At 36.9% G+C, this 15398-nt stretch overlaps 1 protein-coding gene across 16 annotated transcripts in view; it reads left to right on the top strand.

The window, feature by feature from the left end:
* The window catches only part of MYCBP2 (MYC binding protein 2), a 200961-nt gene that overhangs the window by 39591 nt on the left and 145972 nt on the right, over positions 1-15398 (top strand). For all 16 annotated transcript variants that reach the window (XM_054209207.1, XM_054209561.1, XM_054210085.1 and 13 more), the window contains exons 4-11: positions 1682-1835; positions 3204-3400; positions 3619-3861; positions 4139-4210; positions 6938-7034; positions 11484-11557; positions 12772-12910; positions 14523-14599. In XM_054209207.1, the coding sequence (XP_054065182.1) occupies positions 1682-1835; positions 3204-3400; positions 3619-3861; positions 4139-4210; positions 6938-7034; positions 11484-11557; positions 12772-12910; positions 14523-14599 (1053 nt within the window). The remainder of the gene's footprint in view (positions 1-1681; positions 1836-3203; positions 3401-3618; positions 3862-4138; positions 4211-6937; positions 7035-11483; positions 11558-12771; positions 12911-14522; positions 14600-15398) is intronic.

Raw genomic sequence — 15398 nt, 5'->3', positions numbered from 1 at the left:
AGTACATATATATATATATATATTTACTTACTTATTTGAAGGTGAAAAGACCTGTTTTAAAGAAGCCTGCTCAGTCTATTGATCTCAAACGGTTAAAAAAACCCAACAAACAAAACACAAAAACCAAACAAATAAAAAAACCACCCAAAAAACCCAACCCCAAACCTGTGCAGATCAGGCAAAAATCCCAGCAGAACTATCCATTGTTGATTCCTACTGTAGTGGAAGTTCATCAAATGATTTTTCTCCACTGTGTTAGGTTCTCCGCTTTCTCCAGCTGTCTGTCAGCTGCTGTCTGAAGATTGGGGAGAACAGAATGAAGTTCTCAGTTTCTCTCAGAGATACTATTGCCCGAAAAGAAAGAGTATTTCTGAAAATGTACTACAGTGTATTTTTTACTCTTTCACCTGCAAGATGTTGCTGGGTTTTGGATCCTGGAAGAACCATCTGTGCTGTTATTTTGTTGACAATTTTTTTCCCCTGTAGGTTCCATGCATGTGTTTTCTCTGATTCCATTGAAGATATGAAACGTAAGGTGCAATTCGCAGGAAGATTGCTTTTGCACTTAATCAAATCAAGTCTTCAACAAATCATGTTTCTGTTCTTCCTCCAAAAATGAAACAGGTTGTAAAATAACTTCTGAAAGACAGGAGTCGAAATAAGTTGAATGACAGCAAAGACAATTAGAAGGCATCCGGTAGAACTTACAGTTGACTGTCAGAATAGATCTGTTTTGAGCTTAAGCGACGGTTCCATTAACAATTTTACTTATTTTCACATTTCAGTCTTTTTCTTTAGATTTACTCTATAGATTTACTCTGGGGTGATAGAGAGAAATATAGATTTACTCAGGGGTGAATCTGTATTAAACACTCTAAACAATGGGGCTTTGCTTTTAACAATAACACATAGTAAAGTTTTGAAGATCTGGCTGCTTCTTTGTAATGAGTTAATCCTGTTCATTTTAGTTTCATCCTCTTCATTGTCACATACTGAGTTTGAGAAGGAGGTGACAGGGAACAGTCAGTGGAGAGGAGCATAATTGTAGTCTCAGAATATTCAGGCATGCTAAAAGGGAAGATGGAGTGGCTGCAACAGCACTCTTACAGATGTTGTATTACTTGGCATAATTCATGGCTGTACATACGGAGTTTTAGTGACAAGTAATTAATCTTTATTTTTTTAATACTGTCACAAGAGGAATCTCAGAGACTTTGGAGGGGAAAGTACGAGTGCTGCCAGTACGAGCTGTCAAACGCATCATTACTCAAGTTGGGAAGTCAGGTTGCAAGCCGATTCTGGCTTGCTGGCTCACATTAATGAGCAAGGAAAAAGAGGTCTGTCAAATGAAGTGTGAACTCAATAGAAATTAGAAGGGCTCAGAGGCACAGTTTCTTACACTTTCCAAAAAATTGTAAGTTTTCTTATATTTCCAGGGAACTATTACTCTGCTTAGATGTGGTCTTTCATATAATGACGTTGCTTCTGTGTAATATTTGCTAGTACGTTGTGTAGGTGGGTTCTTGATTCTGATTCTCTCTTGAATTACCATTGTATTCTGTACTACATTTTTGTTATTCAAATAACTGTCTTGTTCTGTGAACATTGGGATATACCTTTATTAATGAAGACACAAAAATATTATATTAACAGATATTCTGAAATATCTGTACTTCTCTAGATCATTGAAGTTGGATTGTGTGAAGTCTTTGAACTGATAAAGGAGACAAGATTTTCTCATCCATCCTTGTGTCTCAGGAGCCTACAAGCCCTACTTAATGTGCTCCAGGGCCAGCAACCAGAAGGCCTGCAGTCAGAACCTCCTGAAGTCCTAGGTAATATCTCATCTGTTACTGTATTTGTATTTATATGCATCTGTTATTGCATTGGCCAGAAGAAAATGGTTCCAGCAAGTATTTGTGAGATAGTAACATGCTTGCTCTCAAGAGACTGACTTTATTCTGGAGTGTAAACTCCTGGTGTATGTAACCAGTACTTTTTCAGCATTAAGCTTTGGTAGAACAGGAATGTTGGCCTGTAAAGGTGGGTATATATGTTAAAAAAATGTTCATACTTTGTTGCTGTGTAATGCAGTTTCACTGAAACATAGTAAAGCTTACAAATTATGATTCATTTATCTTACTGAAGCTATAAAATACCTGGTCTTAACTGGAAAGAAGATAGTTCTACAGTGAACTTCTCTTGCAATCTGCTGTTGTAATCTGTAGCTTAGCTATTTAATGTTTTAATTTATATAAAGGTGCTAAACAAAGTGTCAGAATTCTTGCTTTTACTTCCTCTGGCCATTCGAAAGTTTCCCTGCTTTTAATGATATTGAAAATAAAAGTTGAACTCCTGATGGCTTTGAATGTATGATTGATTATGTCCTTTCAGTTAAAATCCAATTATCTTTTGTTAATTCATAGATTTTGATGGTTTATAACTGCAAGGAAGGCTAGGCTGTAGTGTCTGTTGTTTAAAAAAAAAGTATCTTAAGACTTTCTGTGTATGTTTTCCTGTGTTATGGCTCAACAGTATTCTATTGCTAAAGATGATAGTAACTTGCTACAGAAAGCTTTTATTTTGTATTGATGCACGGAGTATCAAAAAGCTACAAAGAAGGCTTTGTTTTGATTACTGCCTTAGTGATTATTTTTGTATACTATAAAAAATTGAGGTGGATTTGTGTTCACACCTTGATTGTTACAGATTTTCAACTGCTAAACAGTGCTTGAAAAGAGACATACGATCAAAATAATTTTCAAGCTTTGATTTGAAATGCTCGTTTCTGAGAAATGGGATGTGCTTCAACATGGGTAATGGTCATAAAGATTAGACAAAGTTGGTCAAGACCTACACATCATCTCAGAGATGAGGTAGACTGAATAGGCAGGTAAAGTAACTCCTTCTGGACCATTTCTTATTAATATGTTCCACTGTAACAGAAGGACTTAGTTTTTCTTGTTCTCTGGACATTGTGATTATCAAGTCTCAACATTTTCTGACTGAAGAAGAATGAAAAGTTAGGGATGTTGTAGGCCTGTTTAAGTGGGATGCTTTCTTTTCTGTCTGGAAATATGGCTGAACTTAATGGTTGAGGAAAGATGTATCGTGTATTTTGTAAGTTTGTTTTCCTATTGACTGGCAAATTGCTTGGTATGATTTTGCGACTAGTCGATGTAATTTCTGTGTTTTATCTGCAGAATCCCTGTTCCAGCTTCTTCTGGAGATAACTGTCCGTAGCACAGGAATGAATGACAGTACAGGACAGTCCCTGACAGCACTTTCCTGCGCTTGCCTCTTCAGTTTGGTAGCTGCGTGGGGAGAGACGGGAAGAACATTGCAAGCAATCTCTGCTATCCTCACCAATAATGGCAGCCATGCTTGTCAGACTATTCAGGTCTTGCACTAAAACTTCTCTGTATCTGGGAATTTATGTAAATGACATGTACATGAGTTCTGAGAAGATCTACTGTGTAAATTCAGTTAACCTTTTTTCCCCTCACTATTTTTGAGATAAGAGTAGGTAATTCTTTGTCTTGAGTTGTAGAGAGAACAGAAAATACAACATTTAAAAAATAATCACGTATTTCACTCACTATTTCTTTTATTGTTTAGGTGCCAACCATTTTAAATTCTCTTCAGCGGAGTGTACAGGCAGTTCTGGTGGGCAAAATCCAAATCCAGGACTGGTTCAGTAACGGGATAAAGAAGGCAGCCTTGATGCACAAATGGCCATTGAAAGAAATATGTGTAGATGAAGATGACCAGTGCCTACTTCAGAGTGATGGTTTTTTCCTCTATCTCTTATGTAAAGATGGACTTTACAAAATCGGCTCTGGATACAGTGGGACAGTGAGGGTAATGTGATTTCTTCTTGTCTGGTGAAGATAGTTAATATTGTAACTTAACTTTTATGAAGTCCTGTTTCCATTGAGAATTTTCTGTAGCTTACTAATGATTAGTTCTTTCACAGCTTGTCTATATTTTTCTGATGATTTCTATGATAATTTTACAGCATTTTCTTAAAATTTTCACTTCTCAATATGGTTGAAGACATTGTTATTTAGATGGTAAATGATTATGTCTAAAATTGTCACTGATCTTTGTTAAAAGATTGGAGTTTTTTGCTTTTCAGGGCCATATATACAATTCTACGTCCCGCATCAAAAACAGAAAGGAAAAAAAGTCTTGGTTAGGCTATGCTCAGGTAGGTGAATAATTAAAACATAAAACATGCACCCCACCCCTCATCCCTCATAGGTAATTTAAGTAGACTTTGACTTAGAGTAAGCTTACATGGATATTGTATTATTCCTTTGGCTTTAGTTATAAAAATCAATTTTTTGGTACTGACAAATAGTGGAAGATGAGGGACATCTGATGGTACTGGCATATAGAAAGGAGTAATGAAACATGTCATTGATTTGTGTTGTCACTGTAAAGACTTTATTATTTAAGAAGCGCACATCAGTTGACTGTACAATTCATAAATACAATGGTTTAACATATAAATTTATGAATTGTATAGTCAATTCTTGACATTACCACTGCAAAGTTAACTATATTTGGATGTTTTGTTTTTTTAGAGTTAGTCCATTTCTGGAATATCAGCCACCTTTTTGCATGTCTTTGCCATTCATTATAAAAATAGTGCGTTTTTTAGAATCCTGTTATTACCACTGAGTGCACGCTCTCTCAAAAACCCCAAAACAAAACAAAAAAACCAACACAAACCCCCAAAACTCAATTGCAGAGAGCAATTAATTTGCTTCATTTTTTAACTACTGAGAATTTTTTATTGTATATTTACTATTAACTGAGTGGTCTCATTGTCTCAGTGTGAAATTAAGTGTATTCCTTGCCATGCTTTTGAAGTGAAATTGTTAATTACAAATATATATCCTATTATTACAGTTATATATATATGTATGTATTTGAAATCTGGTTTTGTTTAGTATTACAACAGGTCACCAAAAGGTGTACTTGCGTAATGCAAATGTGTGTGGATGCATTCGTTCAGGAGCCTGTTTTATCAGTTTGGAAAGGAATAGGATCCATACAGTTTCACGATATAGTTATACATTCGGACATTCTGTACATAGCTGTAAACATATTCGATATTCTTTGGGTGCTTGTACAGGTGTGTGCACTCACATAGTGACTGTACCCAAAGGCACTGCTATTTAGAAAAATGTCACTCAGGGGCTATATTTATAGGAAGATGCGTAAGTTGCGCTTATTACTAAGTATGTGTCTGTAAAAGAGGCAAAATGTGCCCTCAGTCTCATTTCCCTTCGTGCTTGGTTAAGTCAGCTCAAATTCAAGTGATTTTTCTTACTTCATCCTCTAAGTTATTTTAGACCAAAGCTTTTTTATCTGCTTTAATGCTCTTTACTTATTTTTCGTAATTTGTGTATGTTTGTTCTTTCTCATTGCACAGATTGATTTATCCAGGAAAATTCAAGTAGTTTAGATGGAAGGAAAAGGGTTGGTTGGATTTTTCTGTTGTTGTTAGATGACTGTAATTAGGGTCTCTGACTCTTTGACAAATGAAGATATTCTGAGGTTAAGCCTTAGTGACCTCCCTGTGAAATGCATCCATACTTAGATATGTAGAATCCCCACCTGAGGCCAGTCATGGTTCAAGCAAGTGAAAGCCATTGTCATATCTCCTGCTATGACATTGTGTTGGCAGAATCATTACTTAGTCGTTATTCATAGTGGCCTCTGTAACCCTCCCGTTGGTGAATGCTACTTTGCTTGACCTCAGTCACCTTGCATGACTGTGTTCATAAGTGCTCTTAAGTAATCTGTTTCCTTTCCTGTGGCTGCTTTTATAGCAGAAGTGCTTCCTAAGTGTAAAGTCCCCAACTGCGTTTCTACCCTGCTCCCTTGCAGGATTCATGGGTGTTGTAGAATAGAAAAAGATACAAAACCATTATGGATCTGTGCATATTATGCAAATGTGGGGGCTTATGCAACCCGTCTGGCTTAAGCTAAAGCAAAACTTACTTGACTGTTTGTTTAAAAGTGCACTCAAAGTTATAGGTGTAAACAATAAACCTTAAATATGAGTTTCAGGTAGGCAGATCTTCTTACTGAGAAACCTTCTAAACTGTTGACTGAATCAAACCTTTAAAAAAGTATATACATATGAACAGAGAGACACTATTTCAGTATACCAAAGGGAGACTTCTTGATGTGGGCTGCTGACCAGAATAGGTGATTTGGGGGAAATGAAGGTATTCTGCACATGGAGAAACAGAAAGATGAAATAATTACTCCTGAATATCTCCATTTCCCTAGGCGTGGCTGGGAGGTGAGCGGTATAAGAACTCATTGTATGTAACCTTGTGTTATGGCTGCTGTCACCAAAATTACCATGTACTTTGTGGGAATTTCTTTGACGAAGAGCTCAGAAAGAATAAATACATGGAATCTTGTTAGTGTGGGAGTCAAACTAGTTAACTAACACTTTTGAAAAATCTTCTCGTTTTTAATGCACATATTAATGATCACCCTTCTATATACAGCAATATATGTATCTCCTTTCTGAAATTCCTATGAATCTTTTGTTGATTTGGCAAGTGGGGACAGGAACAGGGTTTTTGCTGTGGCTTTTAACTGTAACTGCGTACACATATGTAGAAAAGAATTACTACATGGGGCTTCAAAAGCTGTATACAAGCCTTAGCATGCTGATCTACAGCATGTAGAAAGTGTGGAAGAAAGGGGTTAAATTTCCAGTTTTTATTGCAGAATTTGATTAGTGGAAAAAAGTTGATTACCAAAATGAAACAAATCTGATGTTAAAGATTTCCAAAATTTTTAAACAATGCCTAAAATAGCGATTGCATTTTCTCACTTTAGACATTATCCTTTGATGTATTGAAGACTTTTTTCATACCAATATATATGTTCTTACTTTTACCAGGGTTATTTATTATATAGAGATGCGAATAATCACAGTATGACAGCCATAAGAATAAACCCTGAAACTTTGGAACAAGACGGTACAGTTGCTTTGCCAGGTATGAACCTCCAGATATGAGAAGATGGTTATAGTTTACTGTTTACATGCTATGTATTTTCAGGTAAGCAGAAGAGAAATCGAGAGAGATTTTGAGATCGCAAAGAGACTGCTTTGTTATGACTTTGGTTTGCTGCATTAGAACAGCTGCAGTATTTCATTCAGAGGTCTTGCATCTTACTCCAACTACTGGAATAATATTGCAACGTTTTAGAATGTATGGTGATCTTAATTTAAAGACTCAGAGCTTAACTTCCTTCTTGAAGAACTTTTATGTCTTCCTTATTTGAACTTTGAGCATTTAGCTCAGATATGTCTTTGTTTCCAGTGTTAAGTGTACCTCTTGCATGTAGGTAGTTACAAACTATGACCAAAACCATTTGGTTTTTAATATAGATAGAAATATATCCAAAAAACAGAGGAGGCTAATGAACAGTGATGGCCCGTGCTTCTGATGTTTAAATTGGTGGTGGGCTTTTGTTTATTTGTTTTGGGATTTTTTTTTTTTGTAGTTTTGTCCTCATTTGGGTTTTTCATAGAGGAGCCTCATAGTTTCAGTCTCTGTTAAGAGAATGAAGATGTTCCTGGAACATGCTTTAATGGCCTCCTGGTGAAGCACATCTGTTCTTAGTCACTCATGTAAACAGTAGAAGGGCACAAGAATATCTTTTGATCGAACAATGGCAGGCTTATTCTATAGATAGGAAGAAAGATTTTGTGTTGCATCCTGACATAAATAGGAAGGTGCTGACTGAAACCTCAGAAAAATTCTCAAGGCTTTTTGTATTTCAAACACAAACATTAATTTTTGAAACAAACTATGAATGTAGAATCTAGTCTATGCAACTTTCTGTGAGTCCTTAAAATATGGATGTCTGTTTAAGCTGCTTGGCCTTTGTGGGGCTGTATGAGAAATTTGAGTGAGAGCACACGCAAGGACCTGACAAATTGCCTTTTAGGATTGTTTTTCTACTTTCTTCACCTTAAGGCAGCTTCTTCAACCAGTAGGATCCTTAGAGGTCCTTAATTATGTTACCGTTAGTAAACAAATCAGTACTCTTCATGCAAGTCTGGAGGAACACTTGAGCATATTTAAAGTCCACATCTCTGAACTGTTAGCTTTCTTTTGCAAATCTCAGTGACAAGTGTCATTCTGCAGGACAGCCTTATGTTACTACTATAAAAAGGTGAAAATTAAGCAAGAGTATGATTTCTAAACAAAAATGTATTAATCTTTCAGTGCAAAAGCAAATCTTACTAATTGTGGGAATACCCATTCAGAAGTGCATCAAACTACTTCACACAATTGCGTTTCATGTGGCTTGTGCTGGTGTCGAAGTGGATGCTAGATGTTCTTCATAACACTTTGTATTTCTGCCCTTGAACTTTGCTGTTTTACTTTCTGCACTTCTACACATTTATCTCAGAGTTATATTGTGAGCAGATATGGCGTTGTTCTTTTGGCTAGGACAAATTCAAAGGGGTCCAGTTCTGGTTATTTCCATTTCCCATTAGAAGGAAAGAAATTAAGGCGGGGGGGAGGGTGTGTGACCTATCCTGAGGAAACCTGAGTAAGTACATAACTCTAAATAGTAGTAGCTGCCCCACTGTAATCTTAATAATGACTTGCAACATACCGTAGTTCTGAAAAACCACACCGGATAGAACTAGAGGGCAGTAACCTTGCTAACAGCTGAACGCTGATATGACTCCAGCTATTTCCTCCTAGCTGATATGATATTCAGACATGGCTCTATCTGGAGTTAATCTCTTTCAAATGCCTGGGTTGGTGATAATGCATTTAAATAAGGTATTCATATTTATTCACACAGGGATGTGTTAGGAGATTAGGAGTTCCTTAGGAGATGCGATTAGAAGCTGATCCTAGCTAGAAGTCATATGACCTTAGAAAACTCAGTGGACTATGGAAGATTATCTTCTCCTTTCTCAGACAGTAGGATCCACCAGCTTCTTGAAACCGTAAACTTGTATTTCAAAGGGTAGTCTTTCCGCTCTGATAGATGATCTAGCAAATCTAACAATGTATTTGGAACTACGAGGCTGTGTGTCAACGTTCTTGTATCTAATGCCTTTGTCAAGCTTCATACACTGTCCTTGAGCTGTGGATCTGTCTTCCCAGTCCAAATATCATAAAAGAATCCCTGAATTGTATGAGATTTTCTACGTGATTGGACCTGAATTTACAGAGGAGATCGTCATCTTAACCATTTCTTTAATTGTAACACTTACTACATACCTTAAAAAAAGGTTGCTATGTTCAGCTGAAGAGGTTGAAGTTATGTGGTATTTGGTTTCATTGTTCTTTGAAATTACACACGAGTATCTTGGAACTCAGGACTATTCCCTTAGCCTGAAAAGTACTGCGAACTGAGGGTAGCCTGGGTGACCTCAAGAGTACTGATTAGCAGGCACGGGTTGCACTCTATAAATACAGAAGGTGATGCTTGACAGTCCTCTTGAAGGAGGCTGTGATTAACAGGTGTCTGTAGCTTTGTCCTTTAAGTAAAACATAAGCCCTTTTTGTTACAGTCATCTCCAGACAGAAACCTTGGATAAAGATATATCCCCAGAGCAATTTCCAAAGTCAGATTGAATAAGACTACAGTTGCTCATAAGAGCTCCTTGCTAGCTGAGACACTATACTATCCCACTTTTTTGCAGATATTCCATTTTCTACTCTCCCCATTAATTTGATATTTAACATTGGGCCTGGATGTTATCTCATCAGGTGCTAATTTTTAGGAAGTCTTCTGAAGAACATATTTTTTTTTTTAAAAAAAAAAAAAAAAAACAACCAAAAAACCCAAACAAAAAACAAACCCAAAAAATCATCCCTGTTCTAGATTTCCTCTATGAACACACCTACCAAACATATAAACAACCCCACAAAATGTTTACTGGGAGGCTGACCTCTTCTTGAAATGACTCGAGAAATAGGCCAAACAATGTAATATGGACCCACTGGTGGCCAGAATATCCTATTCTTTTACTGCTATGCTTACGTGAGCATGTAATTTTCAGCCATTCAGGGGATCTTAATACTCACCAACTTCCTATAACCTTTCAGAAATGTCATTTAGATTATTTTTGGAACTTTTCTTCAGGTTATTGACAAGTCTTTTGTTTTATCACAAATACCACTTTGCAGCAGAGAATTAGTAACGTGAACTGACTTTGGTCATTAAATCTGAGGTTATTTTTGAGAGTGCAATATTTCAAACGTCAGTGTATCTGCCGTTCTCCATGCTGCTTGCTGCTGACCCTCTTTGTGATTTGTACCTGCATGTAAGGGGGAGGTTGTCTACTGTAGGTCTGTTAGTTCAAGATGTGAGAATTGGAGAAGGCCACCTAATGCATATTCTGTTCCTGATAAGATACCGTATCAGACTGGGCAGCATAGCAGGAAAAAGTAAACAAGTTTTTGGGTTTGTGAATACTGTGGGGTTTTCTCAGCTGTATTGTTTTTATTAAAACACTGCAGCTACTAGCAAAAAATAGCAAACTTGCTGGTTATGCCAGAAGGATATTACGTGTGCTTCATTTAGCATTAAATTTGTTAGATAAAATGGCTGATACTGGGTCTTTGTTCAGGTTATGAAGCAGATACTTAGAGTGTGAAGTAGCTGTCCTGTAGTATTTTTCGAACAGGTCTCTTTCCTGTGTGTAATCAGTGAAACAAGTGCCTTTCCAGTCATATATTATCAAATCTTTGTTAGTAGCTCCATCAGCAGAGCAGGAGGGGAAGAAGAGGTAGTGTAGGGACATACTTTTAAACTTGTAGAGAAAGTGGTCTTTTTCCCCCTATATGGGCAGAATTCTTTCCCTACCTTCTTTTCCTTGGAAATAGCTGAGCTGTTTTCAATAAATGTGTGATGCATTCAAGTATATGCTTTATAGTTTTCCAAAACCCCTAGATTTTCAGTTAATAGTTTGGTTAAATTTATGAACAATGGAAAAAGGAGATGAATAATTAAAAGTTTGATTCCGTTTCGTTTATTTCTGCAGGTTTTATATGCTGGACTTTTCTTTAAAGATAATGGCCCATCTCTTTTAAAAAAAATAGTCTTTGAGGAAGGAGAAAGACTAACACTTTTAGAAAATTAGGATTTAGTTGTGTTATAATAGTTTAGAATACCCCTCAGAGGTAAATATTAAGTATTTTTGCAGTTAAATGTTGGGGTAAACCCTTACATTTCATACAATGGAAAGTGCTTTAGTAACTCTTAAAGGGATAAAGGAGTATTATATGCTTTAGACAAGAGAGGATATCCTAGCATAAAATAACATGTTATCAGAACAGTACGATCTCTCTTTAGACAGACTAGAACTCTATAGTCTGATTGTAGTGAGAATGAATTAGACAGATGCAGAGAGCAGTATATGTATGTTAATATAAACTGATGCAGTCTACTTAATCTTTCTCTAACAGATTGTCATACTGAAGGACAGAATATCCTTTTCACTGATGGAGAATATATTAATCAAATAGCAGCATCTAGAGATGTAAGTGTTGTATGTGATGGGTAAACTATTTTTCTCTCAACTTAATTTTTTTTATTTTACAATACTTATAACTTCCTTTTCACTTAATGTTTGGCTTTTTCTTTGCTAACACAACTAAGGAAGAAATCCACGTAACTAGAGATAATGAGAAACTGCCATATTTGTGCATAAAGGAGCAGTATATTGGTATTTATCCACACCATTTCAATTTGTGATAGATTTTTCAGATGTGTTTGATTTTTCAAATAAGTTTTAAGAAAAACTTTGTGCTTTGTTGCTGAGGAAAAATATCTTATACATGGAATAATGGCTTCTTAACATGTTATTCTGCAGGGTCTCTATGGGATAAATTTCTTAGATTTTAATTATTTTTTTCACTAATTTAATTTCCTGTAATTTCTTAGGTGTTTTTTGGGGAATTTCAGACAAATCTAATAGAAAGAGGTATGAAAGCTACTACATTCCAGTAGATTTTTTTAATATGAAAATTTCTTATTGGCCAAAGGTGTGGAAACCCAAATAAGTGCTTACGTTAGGGGCAAAACAGTTCTAACTGTTCTGTGTTTTGTTCAGCAGACAGTTAATTACATTCTTAATTCTGGACTGGTCACTTTTTTGACAGTGAGAAAGCTGTAAAACAGGGATGGGGCAGGGGTAGGGTGAGACAGGGTTGGCAACAGGTGACAGACATGCAGCTATAAGAAACCCAGGATTAATCAGTTTCCTCTGCTCCTTTCCCTGCTAAAGGAGCAACTCTTTTTTTAACATGGCCAGATGAAGATACTTCATCTGCACTTGTAAACAGAATCCTGTTTTGGCTACTCTTTGAAGCTGTCACTCTTAAACAGCATGCAGAATTTTGGATTCTGAATCGGCCGAAGTTTGAGGGCTTAAAAGATAGATGTAAATAGTTATAAAAGCAAGATTTCTATAGTCAGATTCAGAGTTAATTATTTTTATAGCAATTCACTATTTTCATAGTGTTCATAGTGTTTTCAGGGAATACAATATATCTTTAAGGTCTTTCAGATGCTTATACTCAGCTTATCTTTTTTGGCACCTTCTTATTTTCTCTTCTGTAATAAATTTTAGTTCATCAGTGTATCCTCAGATAATTTACTCTGAAATAGTATTATACTGATACACTTAGGCTGTGAAAAGTAACTAATGCATTCATTATGAAGTATAAAGTGGATTAATTTTTTTTGTTACAGGATGGCTTTGTGGTGCGAATATTTGCAACAAGTACTGAGCCAGTACTGCAACAAGAATTGCAGCTTAAGCTTGCAAGAAAATGCTTGCATGCCTGTGGCATCTCATTGTTTGATCTGGAGAAAGACTTGCACATTATCAGTAAGTCCTCTTCTTTGAAGGTTAATAACAAGCCTAGTAATTCAAATAATAAAACTGAAACACTGCTCTTCCCCTTTGTTTTTCTTGTGTGCAGGAAGGTATAGGTCCATTATAAACATTTGGAGAAGGACAGGGGTTTTGAAACTGCTTAAGTGTTATTTGACTCATAGTAATCCATACATTCATTTTGAACCGCCTTTCTATAGCACTGTCTGTGGTTTTCCAGTATTGTCCTCTAGTTGTATAATAAATATATAATTGTTTGAAGCTTGGACTTCATAATAGTGCTCATGTAACACATAGTTAAGCTGTAGAACTCCTTTCATAGAATCATAGGGTTGGAAGGGACCTCTGGAGATCATCTAGTCCAACCCCCCTGCCAGAGCAGGGTCACCTACAGCAGGTTACACAGGAACGTGTCCAGGTGGGTTTTGAATGTCTCCAGAGATGGAGACTCCACCACCTCTCTGGTCAGCCTGTTCCAGTGCTCTGCCACCCTCAAAGGAAGAAGTTCCTCCTCATGTTTAGGTGGAACTTCCTATGCTCAAGTTTGTGCTCATTACCTCTTGTCCTGTCACTGGGCACCACTGAAAAGAGCCTGGCCCCATCCTCCTGACACCCACCCTTTAAGTATTTATAAGCATTGATAAGGTCCCCCCTCAGCCGTCTTTTTTCCAGACTGAAGAGACCCAAATCCCTCAGCCTTTCTTCATAAGAGAGGTGTTCCAGTCCCCTAATCATCTTGGTAGCTCTCTGCTGCACCCTCTCCAGCAGTTCCCTGTCCTTCTTGAACCGGGGAGCCCAGAACTGGACACAGTACTCCAGGTGCGGCCTCACCAAGGCAGAGTAGAGGGGGAGGATGACCTCCCTCGACCTGCTGGCCACATTCGTTTTGATGCACCCCAGGATGCCATTGGCCTTCTTGGCCACAAGGGCACATTGCTGGCTCGTGGTCATCCTGTTGTCCACCAGGACTCCCAGGTGTCTTTCAGCTGAGCTGCTCTCCAGCAGGTCAGCCCCCAACCTGTACTGGTGCATGGGGTTATTCTTCCCCAGGTGCAGCACCCTGCACTTGCCCTTACTGAATTTCATAAGGATTTCATAATTTCCTTTCTGTGAGTCAAAGTTAACAACAAAAGTTAAAAGGACCGCTTATTGGATTAAGGCAAAAGAAATGCATTGAACGATACTAAATATGTGAAAACCACCTTTGCATCAGAATTTGAGATGCGAAATCATTGGTGTCTCCGAAGGTGTTTTGGAGAAGTATCACTTGGCCTTTGCTTTGTGGGTTTTTTCTGTTAAGTGTCTGCTTTTGTCACTCTCAGAACAAAAGCATGTTTAACTACATGGACCTTTTGTCTGACCAATTGCAGTTGCTCTTATGCTAGTGCTTTTTGGTTTTTTTTGAACAACTTTAACAGGTCTAGCCCAGTAAGTGTTCTTGTGGCAGCAAAACGTGTTTTGTTTTTGTTTTTTTTTTTTTCCTCCACTTGTAACTTTCTTAGAACCCTTTTTTTTATGTCATACTCTCCCGGGCGGAGTTGGGTCCATAAACTGTTGTGTGAAGCTGCCTGGTTAAACTGTGGGGTAACGCAGTCCTTTCGCACAGGTACGGGGTTTGATGAGGAGTCTGCTGTCCTTGGTGCTGGAAGGGAGTTTGCACTAATGAAAACTGCCAGTGGAAAGGTACTGAAAATCTTCTTTTTTTTTTTTTTTTTTAAATAATTTAATTATTATTTTACACCCTTCCTTTTTGCCTTTTTAATTTGTTAGAGTGAATTTGTATCACTGTATTTACATACATTTTCAGAGCCTACTTTAAAGGGAAAAAGGCAAGGGTTATTTGAAAACATAAAACATGGTGTTGGAACCATTGAGAAATCAGTCGCTTGAATTTGTGGGAATTTCTACAGCCAATCTTAGAGACAGTTGGGGCTTTCTAGGTTTGGGGGACAAAATTACCCTTTGTCTACAGGTTTCACAAAACTTCACAAAATTTTTTACCTCATAACTTTCCATAAACAGTATGACCACAGTCATTTATTTTTATCCCATCCTGATTTTTTTCCAGTCCTTCAGAGAATTATTGACTTTCCCTATGCAAAGTTTTCAACTGATTTCTTTAAACCTATTCTTAATGATATGATATACGTATATATGATACAATATAATGATACGGTATATTTTTCAGGGACATTTGCATAGTCATTGAAACTTAGAAATAATTTTGCTTACTGTCACTATGATTTTTTTTTTTACATTATTTACTGTGTTTCAGTTTGGTAAGCTGATGTTATTTTACTTGTATAAGCAAAGTTCTTTGTTTCCCTGCATTCAGAATTGTATTGCTTTATTGGAATGAACACCGTGCTCTGCTTCTACCAAAACAGTGAGATTGGTGAAAATGTTCGTAATAAACTTAACTATTTTAATAGTATGAAACAGGAATTGATCAAGCAGAACTCTTCAGACATTAGAGAAGAGA

This window comes from Rissa tridactyla, chromosome 1 (genome assembly GCF_028500815.1).
Source record: "Rissa tridactyla isolate bRisTri1 chromosome 1, bRisTri1.patW.cur.20221130, whole genome shotgun sequence".
In the NCBI taxonomy this organism is placed as follows: domain Eukaryota; kingdom Metazoa; phylum Chordata; class Aves; order Charadriiformes; family Laridae; genus Rissa; species Rissa tridactyla.
The sequence above is the reverse complement of the archived record's forward strand: the minus strand, read 5'-3'. Positions and strand labels throughout refer to the sequence as shown.